General features: G+C 50.7%; 1 protein-coding gene across 2 annotated transcripts in view; it reads right to left on the bottom strand.

Moving 5' to 3' along the window:
- Ak8 (adenylate kinase 8) overlaps positions 1–22,239 on the bottom strand; it is a 125,146-nt gene that overhangs the window by 94,939 nt on the left and 7,968 nt on the right. For both annotated transcript variants that reach the window (XM_050155076.1, XM_050155077.1), the window contains exons 3-5: positions 21,413–21,462; positions 18,564–18,677; positions 12,112–12,180 (exon numbers count right to left, since the gene is read on the bottom strand). In XM_050155076.1, coding sequence (XP_050011033.1) covers positions 12,112–12,180; positions 18,564–18,677; positions 21,413–21,462 — 233 coding nt within the window. The remainder of the gene's footprint in view (positions 1–12,111; positions 12,181–18,563; positions 18,678–21,412; positions 21,463–22,239) is intronic.

The following is a 22,239-nucleotide window of genomic DNA, read 5'->3' as shown; positions in this document are numbered from 1 at the left end:
AAGCAGAGAAACCAGGCAGCCCAGGGAAGCTGGCGAGGCGCAGCGGAGCATGGCCCGATGCAACAAGGCTCGGCCTGCATTGTGCACAACACCGGCCCTTTCTGCTCTCCTGACTTATCAAAGCACACTTAGCAAGGCCTGTGGGAAGCTTGGCTGCCCTCTGAACCGCTGCCTCTCTGATGCGCTTCTCTTCCTCCCTGGCTCCTCAAAGGGAAGCCAGAGTGTGGGTGTTCCCTGGGGCTTCCTCCAGAACTGCCCGATCTCCTCCTGGCTCCGACTGTGGATCACTAGAGAAGGCTCCATTGGAAGTATCTGGAAGCTGCTGGCTGGTTCATCCAGGGTCTCCAGGAGGCCAACAGAGGCTGGAGCCTTAGATTCTAATCACATTCCCTTGGTCCAAAGTCTGAGTTACCAAAACAAGTATAAGAGGCATCAGAAACTCCACACTGCCCTCCTTTTTCTCTGATGAAATGCGAAGTGATCCCCAACACATAAGAGAAAAGGGGCCAATGAGATGGCATGGGGGGGTAAAGGCACCGAGCCTGGCAACTTGAGTTTAGTTCCTAGAACCCATATGGGAGGAGAAAATGGGCTCCCACAAGTTGCCTTGTGATCTCTGCACACATGTACATATACACACTAAATAAAGAAAATGTAACATTAAAAAAAAAAAAAGATGCCATTATGAGACCAGGCAGGCAGCCAGGGAGATGGGCTGGACTCCACCAGCTTCACCACGACCCTTGTAATTTTGAGAAAAGTGAACTGTTGTTTGCGTGTGTGGCCCAGACTGGCCGTGAGCTCGATATGCACCTGATCCTCTTGTTTCAGTGCTGAGGTTCACATTATCACTCCCAACTAGGTAGACCAATTTCCACCTGCCTGCAGGAAGGAATCCTACTTGGGACTTCTGTGCAGAACTCAGCACAGAAATGGCTTGTGGGGAGGAGAGGCTGGGCCTTCTGGGAGCCAGGTGAGAGGAGATTTTCCCCAAACAGGACCTGGTACCTCAGTCAGCCAAGGGTGCTGGTGAGTTGATTTTAACTTCTGCGAGTTCATGCCTGGCAGTGCCCTCCCCAACCCCTGTACCATAACCCGGCTGCTTAGCCATCAGCACCCAAGCCACATTGTGCTTCCACACAGCAAAGGCCAGCAGGGCCCCCTTGGGGCTGTGTCCGGGACCTCTTAGCTTAGTTCTACCCAGCTAAGCGAGTGAACTAACAAACATGCCGCTCGTAACACAAGACAGGAACCAGCCAGGATGATCAGTTGCCTCTAAGGACGCACTGAACATCAAAACATAGTTATTTCCTTTGGGAACAGGGGTGGCACAATGAACACCTATAATCCCAGCACTGGGGAGGCGGAGACAGGACTGTTAGAGGTCCAACGCCTGGGCTAAATATTGAGAGATCTAAAAACGAAATCAATCTCTCCTCCCCTTCCCCCACTAATCTCCCTAGTTTGCTTTTGTTCACACAGCCCCGCTCTCCTGCTAGAATCCTGTTAGTTTCCAAAAATAGTGCAGAGAAAGCAAAGTTCCCATGCAGCACTGGGGAGCGCATGGAGGTGGAGTGGGCGTGGCGATGGGGTGGTGACCAATCATATTGGTTTACTCAAAGATCTTGTCTGTTCCCTCAGCTGGTCCTGACCACATACCAGTCTCCTCCCCACAGACAACCCGTAAAGGAGGTCGATAATGTGGTAGTAAAACTCGGTACTCTGCCTGGCACTGTGCCAGGAGTTCAGACTTCCGCTTCCTTTCCAGCTCCTAGCTACATCTACACAGATGCCTCATAGAGCCGCGGGTGTGCCAGTGACAGCTACCCTGAGCCTCCACAGTGGCTCAGTGGCCCACGTTCATGGAGTGACGGCCCCTGATGCCAACCCAGTTAACACCGCCAGGAGGAATAAAGCAAGCGGCCCCGGTTCTGTGCCGTGGATCGGCTCCTCTGCTTGGGTAACACTTCTACCGTGAGGAAGTCACTGTAAAGAGCTGTGGTCATGGGGCAACAGAAACTGTGGCCAAAATGAGGGTGGAGATTCTAGAAACCTACCGAGTATTAATCCCAGCACTCGGGAGGCAGAGGCAGGCGGATCTCTGTGAGTTCAAGGCCAGCCTGGTCTACAAGAGCTTGTTCCAGAACAGGCTCCAAAGCCACAGAGAAACCCCGTCTTGAAAAACCAAAAAAAAAAAAAAAAAAGGGGGGGGGGGGGACTTACCAAGTAGCTTAAAACTCAGGGTCAAAAACACACTCGGTGCCCCCTCCCTTTGTTGTGAAATCAGAATTATCATGATTGCACACACGTGTGAACCCTGAGAAGCTTTAGGTTCTATGTGGAGTAAAGACACACCCAAGACACTTCTGTGCTTCTCAGGGTAGGAGACAACCCAGCTTCCAGCCACCACCAGGAGCCAGAGCTGGCACCTCTTTCTCTCGAGACTGGGTGGCAGGCTGACCTTGAACTCAACAGTGTAGCCAAGAATGACCTTGAACTTCTGATCTTGCTGCCTCCACCTCCTGAGTGTTGGGGCTACAGGTGTGTAGTTGGTTTTTTTCTTTGTTTGTTTACTTTGATCTTTGGGATGACCACCACCCAGCTCCCAAATAAACACATGGAGTCTTTTTTTTTTATATTTATTTATTTATTGTGTATACAATATTCTGTCTGTGTGTATGTCTGCAGGCCAGAAGAGGGCACCAGACCTCATTACAGATGGTTGTGAGCCATCATGTGGTTGCTGGGAATTGAACTCAGGACCTTTGGAAGAGCAGGCAATGCTCTTAACCACTGAGCCATCTCTCCAGCCCCACACGGAGTCTTGTTACTAATAAGCATCCAGCTTTAGCTTGGCTTGTTTCTAGAAAGCAGATCTTAAATTATCCCATCTACCTTTTGCCTCTGGCTTATCCTTCTCTATTCTATACACCCTTCTTTACTTCTTACTCCACAGCTCGCTGTGTAGCTGGGTGGCTGGTCCCTGGAGTCCTCCTCTCCTCCTTTTACTCCTCCATCTTCTCTCCCAGATTTCTCCTATTTATTCTCTCTGCCTGCCAGCCTGCCTATCACTCTCCTGCCTAGCTTTTTTAGCTATTCGGCAGGTGTTTTAGTTTTGTTTTTTTTTTGTTTTGTTTTTGTTTTTTAGAGACAGGGTTTCTCTGTAGCTTTGGAGCCTGTCCTGGAACTAACTCTTGTAGACCAGGCTCGAACTCACAGAGATCTGCCTCCCAAGTGCTGGGATTAAAGGCATGCATCACCACCGCCTGGCCTGTTTTAGACAGGCACATTGACCCAGCTTCACAGGGTTAAACAAATGCAACATAAAAGAATGCGACACATCTTTGCATCATTAAACAAACATTCCACAGCATAAACAAATGTAACACAGCTTCAACTAACATGCCACAGCACAGGTGAGTACCACCATGCCTAGGTTCATGCAGTGCAGGGAGGTGGAACATAGACCTCCTGCTTGCTAAGCAAGCATTCTCCCCACTGGGCTGCTGCACCCTCAACCTGATGCCTGCTCCCCCTAGCTCGAGGAAGGAGTGCACAGGGAACCAGCCTCATGCACTCACTGCCTGCCTGGCCTCTGGGCAGTGGGTGTTAGGCTTCCTTGGGGTGAGCTGGAGGCCACTCACACTCATCTTTCTGCAGCCCCTCTGTCTTCCCTTGCCTCTCCTGGGCTGGTTGTTCAGGGCCGCAGGCACTGTGCGTGCTAACAAATGCTGGCTCACCACGATTCGTAGTTGTGAGAACTTTCTAGGCAAAGGGAAGGGAAGACATAAATGACACCTACCCTGTCCTCATATGGTCCCAGTGTCAAAACCAAGAGTGGATTCCACCAAAGTTTACCCCCGGGACCAACAGGTTTATTGGGCTCATTTCTGGAGCATGGGTGCATGGTGGGGAATTACTGACCCCAAAGCAGTCACCCTGGTGGTTTCCCCACGGCCACATACATGGAGTTCCCTCAATTAGCCTTCCACTTAGCCCATATACCCTAGCCCTGAATATATGAGACCCATGACTAGGTGCAATTAGGACAGAATTGCATTCAAATGACTGGAGAGACAGGCTGGACACTCAGTTGAGGGTCCAATGACCCTTCCTATTCTCTCCTACAAAGGAATGTCAGTAGCCCACAGGCGGACTGTGATGGCCTCTTGCAGGTAGGGAGACAGCTGTTGCTTTGCAGGGGGGTCGGTGAGGGGAGACAGAGTTTCCATAGCACAATTCTCTTCTCAATGGAACAGTTATATACTTTTTTGCTGTGTGTGGCCTTTGCTTGCCTTCTTCCGCCAACAACCCCCACCCCGAGGTCTGAAATACAGTGGTGCCTGGATTCTTGAATTATGCCCAGTGGCTTTTGTCCCTGCTGGGTCCCTATAGGAAGACTGTGCACTCCTACTCGTTGGGTGTGCTGTGCCTCCAACCTCATTAGATCATGGTCCTGACAATGCTCTTTAAGGCTCTTGGTGTACTGCAGGCCTCACTCCCAAACTGTCCTGCCTGCATGTGTGCCTGCAGGCCAGAAGAGGGCACCAGATCTCATTATGGATGGTTGCGAAGGTTGCTGGGAATTGAACTCAAGACCCCTGGAAGAGCAGCCAGTGCTCTTAACCTCTGCGCCATCTCTCCAGGCCCCTTCCTTTCTTCTTTCTCCCTCCTCCTCCTTTCTCCCTGACCCACCATTCCCTTTCCCTTCTCGCCCACCTCTCCAGGCGCTGAGATCACAGGTGTGCACCACCACGCTTGCCCAGCTGACACTGCTCTCCGGCACAAAGCACAGAAGAAACGAGCATCGGCCTTCCACCCCGAAGTCACACTCCGATGGTGTGCACCAAGCATCGAGGTTTATGCTGGAGTTAAGCCCCATTAAACCTCTCAGGATTCAGAGGGATCCACTACAGCAGGCAAAAACCCAACTAAAAAAAATCTGAGGGTAAATGAAATAAATTAGCTCACGTAAGTCTTTTTATCATGTCCCGCTTATTCTTTCCGTGCCCTCTAACGCTCTCTTGGTGTTCCCCTTTCGATGTTCCTCCTCGATATTTCTCTTTTGATGCTCCTCTGTTTTTCCCATCCCACAAGGTTTCCAGTTTACATACCCACACAGACAAAGTTAACCATTTTCTGGTAAATAACAAAGATACCAAGCATGCATTTCTTGGGGCTAACAGGATAGATAAAAGGTAGGTGCCTTATGTTTCAGAAGGGGTGTGGCTGTGAAGATACTGGGAGGATTAGGATGGAGCCTGATCCCCCTCCCCCTCCCAGGCCTAAGCATCCTTGTGGTCTCTCTGCTGGCACCCAGGTGAGGACTTTTTTCTCTGGGGCTGGTTTAGTGACCCAAGCTTTTGTCCTGTATATTTTGGGGGTAAAGGTACACACAGTTAATTTCCTAGACTAAGACCTTGTGTCACATGAAAGGTAGACACAGAAAGAGCAGACATGCTGTCTCTCCTGCTCAGTGCCTCCTGCTCATCACCTCTTTCTTATCAATGAGCCCTGTGAATAAGGATAATTGTGGGGTCTAGCTTTATGTAGATTTGACAATGAGAACAAAGGTTTCACGCCAGGGCCCCACAGTGTGGGGAAAGGTATCCAGTTGCCAGTACAGGAAAAGTTGGGTTTAAAGAATGATTTGTACAGTGCTGGGCTATTTGGGAGTAAATCCCATCATGGAAGGGAGAAACGTCACGATTTCTACAGAATTGACAGCGACTATCCAAAAGACGGGTGTTCCCAAAGCCCTGCAAGTCGGGCTCCCCATAAATTGTACACTTGTGGGTTTGTCTATGAATCTGTCGGCTGTCCATTCACCGTATAATACTTAGGGCTCACATCAACCAAGCTTCTCCGGCAGTGGAGTATCTTAGCCTGTCTGAGTGGACACGAGGGCAGCACACGCACTGAGCACTGGGCTGGATCTTCTCAACCAGAGAACGAGGCAGCCATTGTCTGAGGCCATGCACTACAGCGCCCAGTCCTGGGAGACTCTCCAGCCACTTCCTGTCTGCGTGTCCCAGCCCAGCCATCTGAGGGGTGGCTCAGACCAGCAGGGGTGGGCACAAGCTGTGTGTCCAGCGACTTCAGCCAACTTCTTGATTGTAGACCCAGAGGAAACAATCCTGGTAGCTGAGATCAGATCCAGACTCACTGAGATGCAGGCATACAAAATGGGCTGTTTTAAGCCCCTAAGTTTGTAATGCAAGGAGAGGAAACCAATGTCCAGTACACTGGTCACTGAGTGCCCATGCTCTGAGAGGTCAGTGAAAGGGTCCCCTCGCCTCTCACATGGTACCCAGGAGGGATCCCATGCTCCATGGACCCCATGCTCCACAGACCACATGCTTCACTGACCCGCTGCTTCACGGACCCACTCTACAGACCGGCTGCTTCACGGACCCGCTGCTTCACAGACCCCATGCTTAATAAACGCTGATGGAAGGAAAGAATGAACGCTATTTGGATCTGTCCCAGGTTCGGTAGCACTATGCCAATAAAACCTTCTCCAAGATGCTGCTGATCCACAGAAGGGGGGGTGTGTGGTTAAGACCCAACAGAGCGGTGTGGTCAGGGTGGAAAGTTTAGGTGGAGATGTCAGCACTTCACATGTTTCTCTTCAGGTTTCTTCAGGAGACGGTGCGGCTGCTGCCCTGGGTGGTTTAGATGGACCGTGGAGGGCTATCTGGCGACTCCCAAGTCTCTGAAGTGTTCAAACCTCTCATTAGACCTTGGTCCCCCACGCCCTGGTCAAGTTCAACTGCTACACCCCAAGTGGAAGCACATCTTGGACCCCATGTTCTTCAGAACCCATCTTTCATGTTGATGTGATTCCCTTTCCTGAGAAGTTTTCCAGTGTTTTTCTTTATTCCTTCAATGGGCAGAAATAACGTTCAACCATCAAGATGTCTGATGTTAAAACACAAAGCAAGACCATCACCCCGCCTCATGGTTGAGTTCCAACGTGTTTTCTTAGTATCCTTTGTTTGAGAAAGGATCTCATGCCATAGCCCAGGCTTGCCTCTAACTCTCAGCAATCCTCCTGCCTCTGCTTCTTAAATGCTGGGACTCTAGTTGTAGCATCACATTGACTTTCCTTTTTCAATATACACATATATATTGGTTTTTCGAGACAGGTTTTTCTCTGTGTAACAGCTCTGGTTGTTTGGATATCTTGGAACTAGCTCTTTGTAGACCAGGCTGGCCTTGAACTCACAAAGATCCATCTGCCTCTGCCCCCCAAGCGCTAGGATTTAAGGCGTGCGCCACCACCGCCCAGCTCAATATATATATTTTTTAAAGAATCATTTTCAGAAGTTATCTACCTACAACCTTATTATAAAGAGGGAAACTGGGGCTGGCGAGACGGCTCCACTGGTAGAGCAGTCGCTGTGCAAGCGTGAGGACGTGGAACCCCAGAGCCCACAGAAAAAAGCCAAGCATGCTGGCATACAGTTGTGATGCCAGTGCCAGGAAGGCAGAGACAGGCAAACCCTGGGTAGAAGCAGAAGAGCATCTCAGAGGTGGAAGAGCTGGAGAGATGGCTCGGAGGCTAAGAGCACCTACTGCTCTTCCAGAGGACTTGAGTTTGGATCCCAGCACCCACATCAGGTGTCTCACAACTGCCTACTACTCCAGGGGATCCAAAGTCCTTTTCTGGAGTCCACTGGTCCCCCTCACATGCACATATACACCTATAATCATATAATAATAATAATAATAATAATAATAATAATAATAATAATATGTGGAGTGACGGGAAGACACTGTACACGCACACAAATAATCGGGAGAGGAACGGAGGCTCGGAGAGCGGTGGGGACAGGGCTGTGGACTGAGGGCCAGTGGGCCAGAACTGAGGGTTTTCCAGGCCACCAACAGAGCCTTAGGCCAGCTGCAGTCACTGTGGCGTCACACTTCCGCAGGCCCTGTTCTGTCACCAAACCAGATCCAGGAGGACAGTGACTGGGAAATAAGTGAAAGAGAGGAGAGGATTTGTGCAAGGGCTCCTCCCCACCATCCTTCCTCAGCTAGGGCGTGGGAAAGACTTGCACCTGTGTATGACGCACGTCATGAGGAGGGCATTGTGTCGTTTCTGCCAAGCCAGAGGCCTGCACACTGCAGTGTGTTCTCATCTGGAGGCTGGAGTGAGGAAGAACTCTCTTCTTGGCTCATGCAGAGTGGGACAGCCTCCATTTGTTCCTGCTGTGTGGCCGAGGTCTCCTGCTCCTGCTGGGGGAGGCTGGCTGTGGCCTGATGTGCCCAGAGGCCACCACGGGGACCCCTCCAACCTGGCTGCTCTTTGTATGGTACCAACAAGAAGAACCTCCCCTCCAGTCTGCGGAGACTCATTACTGTATGACATGATGCCAGGCCGTGGTCTCGCCGGCTCCAGAGACGGGGACTGCATGAGGTGTGAGCACCAGGAAGTAGACAACCAAGCGCAGGTACCTTCAGGTCTATGTGCCATGGAGTGTGGAGGTTCTGAGTGGGGCGGGGTCAGTCCAGAGGAGGACCAAAAGACCTGGGTATCCAGGGAGGGAGGGTGATGGAGGGATGAAGCTGAGCGCAGGCTTCTGGGGGGGGGGGGGGGGACAGGCTGTGGGGCTCTAAGGACATTGCACGGGAAAGTGTGTGTGTGTGTGTGTGTGTGTGTGTGTGTGTGTGTGTGTGTGTGTGCGCGTGCGCACATACACAAGGAGGCTCACTGGTTCAGCTCTACTCTCTGGCCAGGAAGCCCCCGGGGACCTGCCTGCCTGACCCGCCAGTGCAGGATGACAGATGTGTGCCATGCTCGGATTCATATTTATTTTAAAGAAACGGGTGTTTTTCCTCTGTGTACACCAGCATCTCCTGAAGGCAAGTTGCTCTACAGCTGTCTTGAGGGGAGGAGCCACCCCAGGTAGCTGGGCGTGGCCAGGAGAAGGGCCTCTGGTGGTTTCTGAGTTCTGAACAATTTGAATGGATGGACTGTGGCCAAAAATTACATTCATATTATTTTTCTTTTTTTTCTTTCTGCCACAGCAGGTTTTTTTTTTTTTTATTGCAGTGCTGGGAATTGAACCGGGGCCTCCTGCATGCTAGTGGGTGGGAAGCAACAGGAAGGGAGCCGTGGGAAGAAAGCTGAAAGGGAGCGTCAACCATCCACATCAATCAGAGCGCACGCATTCCGGCCAAGGTGCCGCGGAGTCTCTGGTTCTGACCCTTCTTATGCACATTCCCCAGTCCCACACCTGCCTTGTTAGCTCTTCTTTGTCCAAGAGAAGTGTGGGCACATGCTGACCTCAGGGACATGGCTGTCCCTAAGGAGCATCTCATATATCTCTAGCAGGTTGAGTGGCCACCTTTCCATAGTTCTGAAACCAGCTGCTAATTTCTCTTTCCCTAATGCATTTGATGGTCACTTCAAATAAAATTCTTCAAAGAGATTGCAAAAGAAGAAAAAGCAGGGGAAAGAAAAGAAACAGGGCATTAACCACAGCCTCCTGATGGGTTATGCTTCCCGGAACGCTATTTCCTGCAATATTTTTGTGCTCTAAATTACCAATTCCAGTCCCTGTGTAGCTAAATAATAATAATTACCATATAAATGAATATGCATATGTGTCATTTTTCTCCCGAAAAGCAAGAGAGCCTGCTTGTTTTGGGTGAGGGTTTGTTTTGCTTTTGAACAACCAAAGCTCATAATTAGAAGCCTCGCCTCGCCCTGGAAATCTGTCTCCGTCGGGAAGAGATGAAAACGGCTCCAGATGCCCCTTGAAGGTTAAAAGAAATCTTAAAACAAATTGAAGAAGGTGGTTCTTTCCCTGCAGGTAACACAATCCCAGACACGTAGGTCAGGGAGGCACCTCAGTCTTTAAGCACAACCCTGTTGTTGTGCAAATAGGGAAATGGAGGCGTGAAGGAAGGAACGATGACCAAGCCTCCAGGAGACTCCCCATCGGTACAGGAGGCACCCATTCCATACAGGAGACACCCCATCCATACAGGAGACACCCCATTCATACAGGAGGCACCTCATCCCTACAGGAGGTACCCCATCCATGACAGGAGACACCCCCTCAGTAAATGAAAAGTGGAGAACAGTCATGGGAGCCACTGATGTCACACTCAGCCACCACACACATGCACCTACACACGCTCACATGCAAGAAAAAATGGAAAAAGATATAATCAAGGCAGCAATTATGATATAAATATATCAATAAAAGTAGATAATAGTAGATTAATGACAGTGGGAGCTCTTGGGAAGAACTCTGGAAGCCTGACCTTGAACATGGCTTATCCTGCGTGGCTCTAGCTTGTAACAGGTTCAAGAAGGGCTTGCTGGATGTCAGATTGTCCTGGGGCTGGGGATGCAGCTCAGCTGCTCTGCCTCCCGAATGCTGGGATTAAAGGTGTGCACCACCACCGCCCGGCTCATGTTTCATCTTTAAAGATTTATTTATGTGCGTATGTCTGCATGTTTATAAGCAGCTACCCATAGAGGCCAGAAGAAGTAGATACCCTGGAGCTGGAGTTACGGGCAGTTGTGAGCCACCTGATGTGGTTGCTGGGAACCGGACTCTGGTCCTCTGCAGGAGCTGCAGGTGCTCCTAACTGTTCAGCCATCTCTCCAGCCCTCTGTATCCACATTGGGAATGTGTTAAAACAGAAGGGCGGCCGGGCGGCTGGGCTGATGTGAATGCGTCTTGCTCCCAGGACACACAATGCCACTCTTACTCAGCCTGAAGCATCTGTGGCTCTGCATTGCAGGCCAAGCTTCCACGTTTATGCCCCGGGATGCAGTGACATGAAGAACAATACTTGCACCGGTCACTACTGTTCTGTCTGTTCTGAGGCTGGAGAGGGACAGCGACTCTCAGAGCTGCCCAGCTGGTTCCAGATGACTCAGTTTCCATGCCAGCCAGTTTGTCCCCAGTTAGATGACAGCAGGACAAGCCACCCCCTTTCCTTCTCTATTCGCTCCTTGCCTCCCTCCCATCCCCCACACACCATGACAGCCAGGCCCCTCCAGGGCGACTCCTGCAACACAGGCCAGTATATCTACCTGGACCATCCTGGATGTTTCAGTCGTTTTACTGGAGTGCAGCCCTACCCTTCCATCTCTCCTGTATTCAGCTGCTTGTGTAATATATCAGAGCTGTGCGGCTGCCACACAGACACAGAAGCAGCAAGCCCCAAGCGATCTCACTCCAGCGAAGTTTGTCAGAAGAGCCCCAGCCCTGGACATCTGCTCAAGCCTGGGCAGGAGACCACAGGCTGGCTGGGCGTGAGTGACTTGGGGTAGAAGAAAGCAAAAACACTTCAGACCACTCTTTGACCCCAAGACTTCAGCTGATCTGTGACCTGTTCATAGTTCACATGACTAAAGCACACAGGGCAAGGCTGTGAAAGCAGCTGCTCACTCACCACCACACGGGGTGGGGGTGGGGGGGGAAACACCTGAGTATCTAGATCCTGCCTGTGCCCCAAATCAACTGTTAAGGGAGGGAAGAGGAGGGATGAGGGAGAGATAGTATATCTGCACATATGTATATGTGTGTTACACAGGCTCCAGGTCTGGGCAGAATGGACTAAACACATCCTACCTTTTATTGCTTTTTAAAAATGCTTGCAGGTCCCAGGCGGCAGTAGGCAGGCAGTGGGCTCTGGGAGCTGCAAGATCCCCGGGCGGTTTACAAGCGGTGGCTCATCCCGGGCGCGGGCAGAGACAGCTCGCTGCAGGTCTGGGAGAGCCACCCAAGCGGGTGAGTGAGCAGGCGGCGGGTAAAGGCACATGGACACAGTAGGCAGTCAAAGACCTTGGACACTTCAGTGTCACTAGCGGGGTCCCTTAGTCCCTCTCCCACATACACTTTGACAATTTCATCTTGCTGGCTGTTCTCCTAGGATCGCTCAGAGTAGGTTAGCTGCCCCTATAGGCACCCCAACAGAATTGTCAACTACCCCAGCTACTCTGGCGCCCATGACTACACACTGACATTTGCTCAGCTTCTAGTTGCCAGCTTTACCTTCTCTGTCGCCTCACAGATGGATCCATCCCTTCCCCCTCATCCTGGCAACCACCCCGAGGCACGCAGTGCCACGCAGGCTTACCTTTCTGAGGCAGTCGTCCTCATTCAGGCGCTCCTGGACCAGGCTGATGAGCATCGAATTGGGAATCCTCTGGAGGAAAGACACATGGGGTGAGGTCCCCGTGCCCCATGAATGCAGGTAACAAGCTGTTCAAGTACGCGTCTGCTGCTCCCAGTAGTGGTGATGTTCAAGGAAAGGAACGGTGTCTTTAGCCTTTGAACCCCACACAAGGTAGAAATGGGAGCCAGTTGGCTGAGGCTTGATGGGGTGTGCACACCTCTCTCCAACCGCACATTTGGTGACTTCACTCTGCTGACCAAAAGCTGACTTTGATGAGCGTGTTCACACCACTGAGCAAATGGCAGAAGGCCTTACCCCCAAAGAACTGGGCATGAATGTTGACCAACAGACAACGGCCCCAGCATCAGAAGAGTGCTAAGTCCAGGAAGTCATTCCTGGAAGCCTGACTTTTGTGTGTCAATAACACCTGAGAATCATGAACCACAGCTGGGACCTTCACCTCAGGTGCCATCTACCTTTGTTTTTGTTTGTTTTTTCTTCTCTCACTGGCCTGGAACACTCCAACTCGGTTTGGCAAGCTGCCTAGTTCAGGACCCTTCCTGTCTCTATCCCCTCAGTGCTGGGATTACAAGTATGCATGATGTGTCTTTTTTTTTTTTTTTTAGACAGGGTTTCTTTGTAGCTTTGGAGCCTGTCCTGTCCTGGAACTTTTTTTGTAGACCAGGCTAGCCTCAAACTCACAGAGATCTGCCTACCTCCTAAATGCTGGGATTAAAGGTGCATGCCACCACTCCTGGCTTTTTATCATGGGTGCTGGGGGTTGAACTCAGGTCCTCATGCTTGTACAGCAAGCACTTTACCTACTCAGCCATCTCCCCAGCACCACCTCCCACAACCCCTGGTTTCTCAGCTACTCCTATGTAGCCAAGGATGGCCTTGAACGACTGAGCCTACTGCCTCTACACCTCCCACGTGCTGGCATTACTGAGATCTGATTTAGGGCCTGATGAATGCTAGGCAAGCAGGCTACTTAAGGGAGCCACATCTTCAGCCCAGCCAGTGGGTTCCTGGAACCTGCCCCAGGAGTTCTGAATTTGAGAGCCTGCATTTCCAACATGGTCCCAAGTGATGGCATTGCACCTGGACTGGGGCCTCACATGGAGAGCCGGTAGCCTAAAGTGACCTCAGAGTCAAATGGTCCGCCAGGCTGGGAGCCACTGGCCAGTGAGGCCGCCTTTTGTTGGTGCCCACATCCTCCAGCGCAGCTCCCCAGGGTTGGCAATAAAGAAGGAGAGGATCGGTAGCACCTTCTCTTCCCGTCCCCTCCCTGCCAGAGCGGTTTGCATGCCTGGGCCATGTTCCCAGGGATCACCCCCCTCCCTGACACCATCTACTCACACAACATGCAGACAAGGACAGGGACACAAGAAGCATCTGCCCAGATGCACAGAATCTAAGCAGTCAAAGCACACAGTTGAAAGGTGGCAGGCCCAGGTGGGGTGCACGCCTCTGGATGCCTTCCCAGCAGGGGCTAGGTAGTGGCTTTGAGGAAAGCTCATCCCAAATGCCCCCTGCCGTCCCCTGCCACTCTGCTGTCTGGATGGCAGCTTTGATGTGTCACATCATCACAGGGGCTCTGGGCTGCTTCCAGAAGCCCCGCCAGACTGTCTTTGCGGGAGTCAGGCTGCCTCCTTCCAGAACCTGGTAACTCATCTCCCCCAGGCCTGAATTACAGGGAGAGGTGGAGACAAGGAGCTGGAGCCCACGTGGTTTCTCCTGGGCACTGCTCTGAGTGCCCAGTTGATGTGGGATTCCCCTCTGTATGCTGTGAATATCATTGGTTCATAAAGAAACTGGCTTGGCCTGATAGGGTAGAATAGAGCTAGACAGGGAAACTAAACTGAATGCTGGGAGAAAGAAGGAATTAGGAGAGAAGCCATGTAGTCCCACCTGGGAACTTCACCAGGTAAGCCACAGCCACGTTGCAATACACAGATTACTAGAAATCTGTTAAATTAAGATATAAGCTTTAGCCAAGCTAATGGGCCAAGCAGTGCTTTAAGTAATATAGTTTCTCTGTGGTTATTTCGGAACTGAGCTGCCAGGCAGCTGGGAAACAAACAAGCGGCCCTCCTCACAACACCCAGACTCACTGTGGGGCCAGTCTGCTTTTTTGATTGTTTAGGGACAGCATTGGCTGCATCTATTTCAGCCAGTCTGGGTTTTGTTCTCTTCCCAGGCAACTTCCAGTGTCGCCTCTAGCAGATGTGGGGCCCAGTGGCTGGATGACTGGTGTGCCACCCCAGTGTCCCTTCGTCTCTTGAAGGACATGCTGGTTGGATGCTTGGAGGGGCCAGGTGGCTGGGCTGTGCCTGGTTCTGCCCACAAGAACCACTTAACTTCCTGGATTGGACTTCATTTCACACGGGAGTGGCATGAGTTTGGGTCACTTATTACCAGGATCCACTCTCGGGGACCCTAATGTCCCTCGGTCACCTAGGTGGGCACAGAACAGACTCCAACAGCACAGCAGGAGGGGACAAGCTGAGAGCCCCTGGTTTGCCTTCCACAGATAGCTCTGTCAGAATGGCCAAGGACCTTTCCCAGGTCAGAGAGTTAGCAGTGGGTAAAGGTACATGCCACCGTGCATCCTGATGACCCAAGTTCAATTCTTGGTGGAAAGAGAATCTACTTTTCCAAGTAGTTCTCTGACCTCCACAAGTGCCTTGGAGCCGACGTGAGTGCACACTTGTGCACATGCTTGCACATACACACACAGTATAATTTAAAAGTAAAAATGTTTCTTTTCTTTTTTAAGAAAGAACATTTTCCAGATTCTTATGCAAAGCTCAGCTGCTGCAAGTTAGCAGGAAATTAAGGGATGGCAGAAGAACCACCCCTAAGACTCTGGAGGGAGAGGCAGAGGCTGGGGACAGGGGACAAGAAGAAGGAGGGAATGAGAGAGGCAGAGTCCACCACAAGGCGGCCAGTGACACCTAAGGAGGGACAGGCAGTGTTGGCCCTGGGATTCGGGAGGCTATCAGACTAGCAAAGAAGCCAGCAACCAGGTTTTAAATTTGTAGACACAAAGCTGGGCCCTCTGGAGGCACATGACTGTAGTCTAGCCCCTAGGAAGTGCAGGCCAGCGCATCAGAAGTTGGAGCTCAGAGTCAGCCTGGGATGCAAGGGGAAAATACATTGTGAACGCTGTGGAGACCTGAACTAGGAATAACCCAGCTTTAGAAGCCCAGCTTCACAAACTCAGGTCACTTATTCACTCCACAAACAAGGCAGCTCTGCTCTGCTGCAACACCTTCCAGAGGACACCCAGATGCAGCAATTATGATGTAATTAACTGTGGTGACAGAGGGGAGTGTGCTGGGGGGGAGGGGGCTGGGCATCTCGTATCACAATTCCCAAGGTGGTGTCTTAAAGGTGGTGCCTTGATCCCACTCCTCAGGACTGGCTCTAAAGGCCAGCCCAGGCCACAGGTGGTTTATAAGGTGCCTGGCGCAGAAGGGGACTGTGCTGCTGGACTGGATGGAGCGGGTAGTCCCTGGGGTAGGCAGTTTGCACTTCCCGCAGAGAATTCAATCCTAAAGCTGTGGGGCCTGACTTGGGAGCCGCTGATGCCAGGTCCTGGCCCGTGAGCGTCTCAAATCTTCACATCTTTGTTGTATTTCATAATATACAGGTCATAATAAACAAAAAGCCGTGCGATTCCTCAGTGGCTTGGGGGACAGTCCTGCCCCTTGTGGCGTTCTGACACTTTGATTCCAGAATCTTCCATGTCTAGCAGCATCCACAGCCCTGCTCTGAGAAAAGCATTGAGTGAACCTTAGCTTCGCAGTCTGGGCACAGTCTGGGCACACCTCCCAGGCTAAGCCTGTGGCTCAGCAGGTGGCTGGGTCATGCGTCCAACGCTGTCTTTATCTGCTGCTGTCTCCTTTAATCTTTGGTTTTGACAAAAAGGTGTCCTTTGGCGTGGTGGATGACTGAAGGTCACAAGTCCGACTTGAAGGTCAATGTGCTTGTGTTTCTGTCTCACAAGCGAGCCAGCTGGCTGGGCTGGCTGATGTATTATATGGCTCCCATGCCTTTGGGTTTAAGCACTAGAAGGGTCAACAGGCCTTGACTGTAGCCAGGGCACGGGACAAATGTGGCTCTGAGATGGTGGAGCTGAGGGGACCTGGGTAGTGGCCCAGACGCTGAGTATCAGCAGACCCGAGGGTGCCACAGGAGGGGGACAGAGCCTGGACCTCAGAGAATACCAAGACACATCCCCACTCTTTGCCCTAAAGGGAATTTTGGGGAAAAAAATCTTTGCATTTGATTAAAGACAAATAGTGTGCTGAAATACAAGACAAGGAGGTAGAAGAGGCAGAGATGCCAGCCAGCCTAGGTGGGTTCCAGGTTCACTGAGAGACCTGGCTGAAAAAGAACATGTCTGAGAGTGATGGAGGAACACGCTCCTCATCAACCTCTGGTTTTCACACACATGCATGTGCAGCATCATGCACACACACACACACTTGCACCATCAGGTACACGCATACTCATACACCAAACACACAAAAAACAATCTTTTAAAGGACACTTGGCTAGCTGCATATTGTTGGAGGCACCGAGTCCTGTGCTCACAGGCAAGCACCAGGAGAACCAGGAATATTAATCACACAGGGATTTCTTCTCCATGGAGGAGATAAAATCAGATACCCTCATCCCATCCGGAAAGCCAAGAGTGGATTCTATTAACAACCTGGTGACCTTCTGTCTGTGGAGACAGACCTCACCCATCTTTTGCTATAGGTGCAGACCTCACCCTAACTCTCCAGGATGATTATCCCAGACTCTTCCCTCTCTAGACTCTTACCCATCCTTAGGGGAGATGTCACATGTACCGTGTGTCCCTGATGACCTGTATGCTATCGGTCAGAGATCATTGGGGAATATTATTTTAAGGTGTGTTGCTTTTATTTGTGCTGCATTTGTTTAACTCTGTGAAGCTGTGATTCTTGGCCTGTCTAAAACACCTGATGGTCTAATAAAGAGCTGAACGGCCAATGGCAAGGCAGGAGCAAGGACAGGCGGGGCTGAGCAGGCAGAGAGTATAAATAGGAGGAGAACCTAGGAAGGGAGGAGCAGAGAGCAAGGAGAGAAGGACATCAGGGACCAGCCACGGAGCCAGAGGGAAAGTAAAGTATACAGAAGTAAGAAAGATAAAAGCCCAGAGGGAAAAGGTGGACGGGATAATTTAAAATGAGAAAAGTTGGCAAGAAACAAGCCAAGCTAAGGCTGATCATTCATAACTAAGAATAAGCCTCCATGTGTGATTTATTTGGGATCTGGGTGGCGGGCCCCACAAAAAAGCCAAAAAGAGTAAAACAACCACAACAGACCATACTAGATTCTAGGCCTTTTAGCCACAGAGACAACCCTAATGGTCACACATACTGTATAAAAGAACCTCTTTGTAGTTGCATGTGCACCTGGAATTGCACTGATTGGACTGACTGTTGCCTGGAAACCTTTTCCCCAGCTGTACTGTTAGAATATGCTGATAATGAACCGCCTGGCATTAGACTCCGGGAAGTCTGATCCAGGCTGACGAAGTCTGCACTGAGTTTTCACTCATGTCTTCAGTGGTTCACGTCCCTGTGTGGCACCTGCAGGGACCCCAGAGGACATGGCACATGCTGCTAATCCCAGCACCGGAAAGGCTGTCAGGCCTGGGCTGGGGTTATTTGGCGAACATGAAGCTGGTGGGGTCTGGGAAACAGCAGTCTCCATCCTTGTGGGCTGCATCAGGAGCAAAAGCACTGAGGCACACAGGGCCATGGGGAACCCTACAGCGTCAGAGAAACACTTCCAGAGTCTAGCACTGGGGCTGCTGTGTCTGATGGCCACCCTGAAGTCACAGCGCAGCTCAGGCCCACAGCCCAGGTGCGGCCACCAGGGCCCCTCTGTGGGATGAAGATGCGCCGCCCCCACCCCTTCTTCACTGGCCTGGACTACCATGTCTTAACCAGGACAAATCATTGCTCTTTACCTGCTTTCCTACAAGGAAGGGCCTGGCCTCTAAATTCCCCCTTTCCACTGTCCTATCTGCCTGCATCTTATTTTACCCAAGACATTGCTTTTCAGTTCATTCAAAAGAAAATGGAGGACTAGAGAGACAGCTCAGTGGTTAGGATCACTTGATTCTCTTCCAGAAGACCTGAGTTCAGTCTCTAGCACCCACATTAGGTGGCTCACAACCACTTTTAACTCCAACTCTAGGGTATCTGATACCCTCTGCAGGCCTCTGAGGGCACATGCACACACACATGAAGAAATCATCTAAAAAATATTTTTAAAAAGAAGAAGATGGAAATTAGCCAAGTGAACAGGAAGGTGAAGCCCTGAAGACACAGCTGCTCTGTCCCTGCCCCTGGCCCAGGGGCCAGCCTTACCTTGTAAATCTCGTAGTGTCTCTTGGCTTCCTCAGCCATTTGGGAAAACTCTTTTTCTAGTAAGTTCTCCTTGGTGATGAGATTGCTGTTGAGGTGTTTGCAGAGCCACATTGCCTGAAGAAATAAAAGCGAACACCTTATGTATAACTCCACTGGGTGGGGGCGATGGCTCAGTCAGTGAAGTGTTTTCCTTGCAAGGAGAAAGACCTGAGTTCAACCCCCGGAACCCATATAACAATTCCTGGCATGACGGCACACTTGTAACCCCAGTGCTATGAAGGCGGAGACAGGAGGATCCCTGGGGCGTGCTGGTCAGGCAGTCTAGACTACTAGCAAGTTCCAGGCCAGTGAGAGACCCAGTCTCTGAGGAGGTAGATGGTGCTAATGAGTGTAACTCAAAGACATCCTCTGGTCTACACATACACACCCACAGACACACACACACAGTTGCACAGACACACACAGACAACACAAAGACACACACAGAGATACACACACACACACACACACACACACACACAGAGATATACAGACACACACAAGGCCAGGTATGGTAGCATGTGGCTGTAACACCAGCATTTGGAAGCTGAAACGGGAGAATTGTTAAGTTTGAGGCCAACCTGAACAAACAGAAAAACAAAACAAAACAAAAAACAATGGAATTAAATCTGCCAAATCCTCGTGTATTCTATTAGAAAAGGATAGCTGAGGAGTGGGGACTGTAGCTGGGCAGTGAAGCAAAGGCTGGCCATGGGAAACAGTCATTTGTGGGTGGCTGGAGGAGGCCCCCCAGCAGCAGACATAGCAGGTTCACCCAGCATTGGCTCTGTGTGGCCGTCCACCTCTGGGTCTTCCTGGGTTTTGTGGACCACGAGGAAGAGGTGGAGGTAGGCCTCTGTGTTCCTCACCTGCTGTGCCCAGCAAATCCCTCCTAGGGATCAGAGAGGACCGGGCACCTAAAGGAGAGCTGCCCTGTTGCTGAGCACACAGCTCACTAAGGGAGCCCAGCAGGTGCCTAGATGCATTAGGTCACCATGGATCCCAGCCTCAAGATCACTGGCCATCCAGGCCCAGCCCCAGGGGTGATCACAGCATCTGTAGGAGACCCCTGGAGCCTGCAGTTTTCAAAGCCCTGGCAATACCAAGAATAGGCAAGTGGGGGAACCCCTGTTTCTAAAAATAGCAAATGGTGGTGGCTGGATTCAGGGAGGCCGGCGAGAAAGGAGGAGAATAAAAGAGAAAAACTGCATATGGAGACACAGAAGGCTGGAGAGACAGACGAACAGACGAATGACAACAGCTTCATTGACCCTCACAGTGCAGCACACACGGGTGTCTTGTGCAAGGATCACCCATCTTGGTTCCTTTTTGAGGTAAAGTGCTCAGTGGGCAAGGGACAGCCTAAGCCTACTGTCACCCGAGCTTAGAAGGTAGAAAGAGTCCCACCTCAGATTGTCATAATTCTACTATACCTGCGGAATTTAACAGCTACAACCAGGGACTAGCTTGGCGTGTTGGGTGCCTGATGCCAATCTTGACAACTTGAGTTGGATCCCAGGGCCTCACATGGTATAAAGAGAGAATCAACGCCCACAAGTTTCCCTCTGACCTCTATCTATGTATTCACTGTGGCTCATGTATGCCTCCCCCCATAAATGCACATGTGAGCATGTACACACATACAAAATAGTAAGATGTAATAAAAGTTAAAAAAAAAAAAAAACGAAAGCCTGGACATGCAGCTGGACATGGTGGCCCACACCTGTAATTACAGCAACGAGAGACCGAGGGAGGAGGACTCTACTCTGAGTTTGGGTGCGGCCTGGGCTACAGCCCCAGTTCTAGGCCAGCCAAAGCTATAAAGTAATACCCAGGCTCAAAAGAAAAAACAAAGTCAAACCAAGGACCCGGAGATGAAAGTCATGGTAGAACAAAGGCACCAGCTTCCAGCAGGTTTTGGGGTGTGGAAAAGAGACATGGGAGCGGGAGGAGCTGCCGTGTTTCCCCGTCTGGTCTGGTTTTACCTTGGGGAGACTAAAGAGCAAAGGGGGTAAAAGGGTGTGCTGAAGTCTCAGAACTGACGTGTGAGCACACAGCACAGGGCCTTTGCCCTTCCTGCTTCAGTTATTTCCCAGGCCACACTGAGACTCCATAACCGGATTCCCTAATGTATGCAGGCCCTTGGCCCAGAATTCCTTCTAGACATGAACTCTTCAGCTACAACTGGGGGAGATGACCCCAGGGTGCCTCTGAGGTGTGACCAGGCAAGGGGTGGTGCCCACGTGTTAGGCAGCGCTCATCCCCGAAGGGCTATGTGACTGTAGTCTCATATATTCTGAATTCCCACCTGTGGTGGTTTGAATGAAAATGGCCCCCATAGGTTCCGAGGGAATGGCACCTTTAGGAGGTGTGACCTTTTTGGAAAAAGTGTGTCACTGGGGTGGGCTTTGAGGTTTCAGGAGCTCAAGTCAGGCCCGGTGGCTCACTTGCTCTTCCTGCTGCCTGCCGATCCAGGTGTAGAATTTGCAGCTACCTCTCCAGCACCAAGTCTTGCTGCATACTGTCACGCCTCCAGCCATAACGATAAGGAACTAAACCTCTGAACTGTAAGCAAGCCCCAGTTAATTGTTTTCCTTGTAAGAAAACTGTGCTGTGGTCATGGTGTCTCTTCACAACAATAGAAACCTTAACTAAGACCCTGGCTATGAACACACACTTCCATTTACAATGAGAAAGTGGGCAGGAAGAGAAGAAAAGAGCAGGTGGGTGGTGCACACCAGTGCACAGCTTCCTGTCCACCGGAGCATGAATGACACCTTCTAGAACCGCATTTAATCTAATGCACTTACGATGGTGGTTTTCCCTGAGGCAGGCGGACCTAATATCACGACCTTCGGCACTGTGAAAGAAAAAGATTTGGACGTCAGCGCTGGGCGTGACAAAGCGGCCTCCCCTGTCTGTGCTGCGTTGGGTCTATTTCTTTCCTCCCCAGATTTCATTTCTGCCAGTGACACGGCCATTCATAATCCTGAGGCTGGGAGACGCTTGCGCCCCGGAACGCATTCTCTGTGTTTAGAGAGGTAAGCGATCACAGAGATGGTTTATTTTTTCTGTCTCCGCGGGGACATGGACACAGTAACTTGTTCACCAAACTAATGAATATCAAAAACAATTGGGATTTTCAAATGCCATAAAGCATTTTAAACAGGGACTTTGTCTTGGGAACACTCTTTCAAATAAAGTTGTATTTTATGTAAATCGACCTTTGATGCTTTTTTATATATATATATATTTATGCCTTCTTATTTAGTAGAATGTATCTCCCACACACACCCCGTCATTTTATAGAAGAAAATAATGGAAAGAAGTCTGCAGTGTACGGGTCAGATTTATAAAACCCAAGGCAGGGAAGTCTGTGTTTTCGAATGCAGGCATTTCTAGTCAAATTTTTTTAAAACCCTGGCAGCTTATTTGCTGCTGTAAGTCCTGGCTCTGGAATAGTCTTGGTTTTGCAGAAGCCCTGGGGTGTCATCTGGGATACCATGGAACAGTTGCTGGTAACCAGGAAGACAGAGAAGCCTATTGCAATGAAAGGGTGGGATGGGGTACCAACAAGGTTAGATGGACACCTAAGCCCAGGATGGCTGCCAGTGAAATCTCTTGAAGATGTCACCTC

This window comes from Alexandromys fortis, unplaced genomic scaffold (genome assembly GCF_014885135.2).
Source record: "Alexandromys fortis isolate MF-2015 unplaced genomic scaffold, M_Fortis_MF-2015_v1.1 scaffold_72, whole genome shotgun sequence".
Taxonomy (NCBI): domain Eukaryota; kingdom Metazoa; phylum Chordata; class Mammalia; order Rodentia; family Cricetidae; genus Alexandromys; species Alexandromys fortis.
This window is presented reverse-complemented; position numbering and strand designations above follow the sequence as displayed.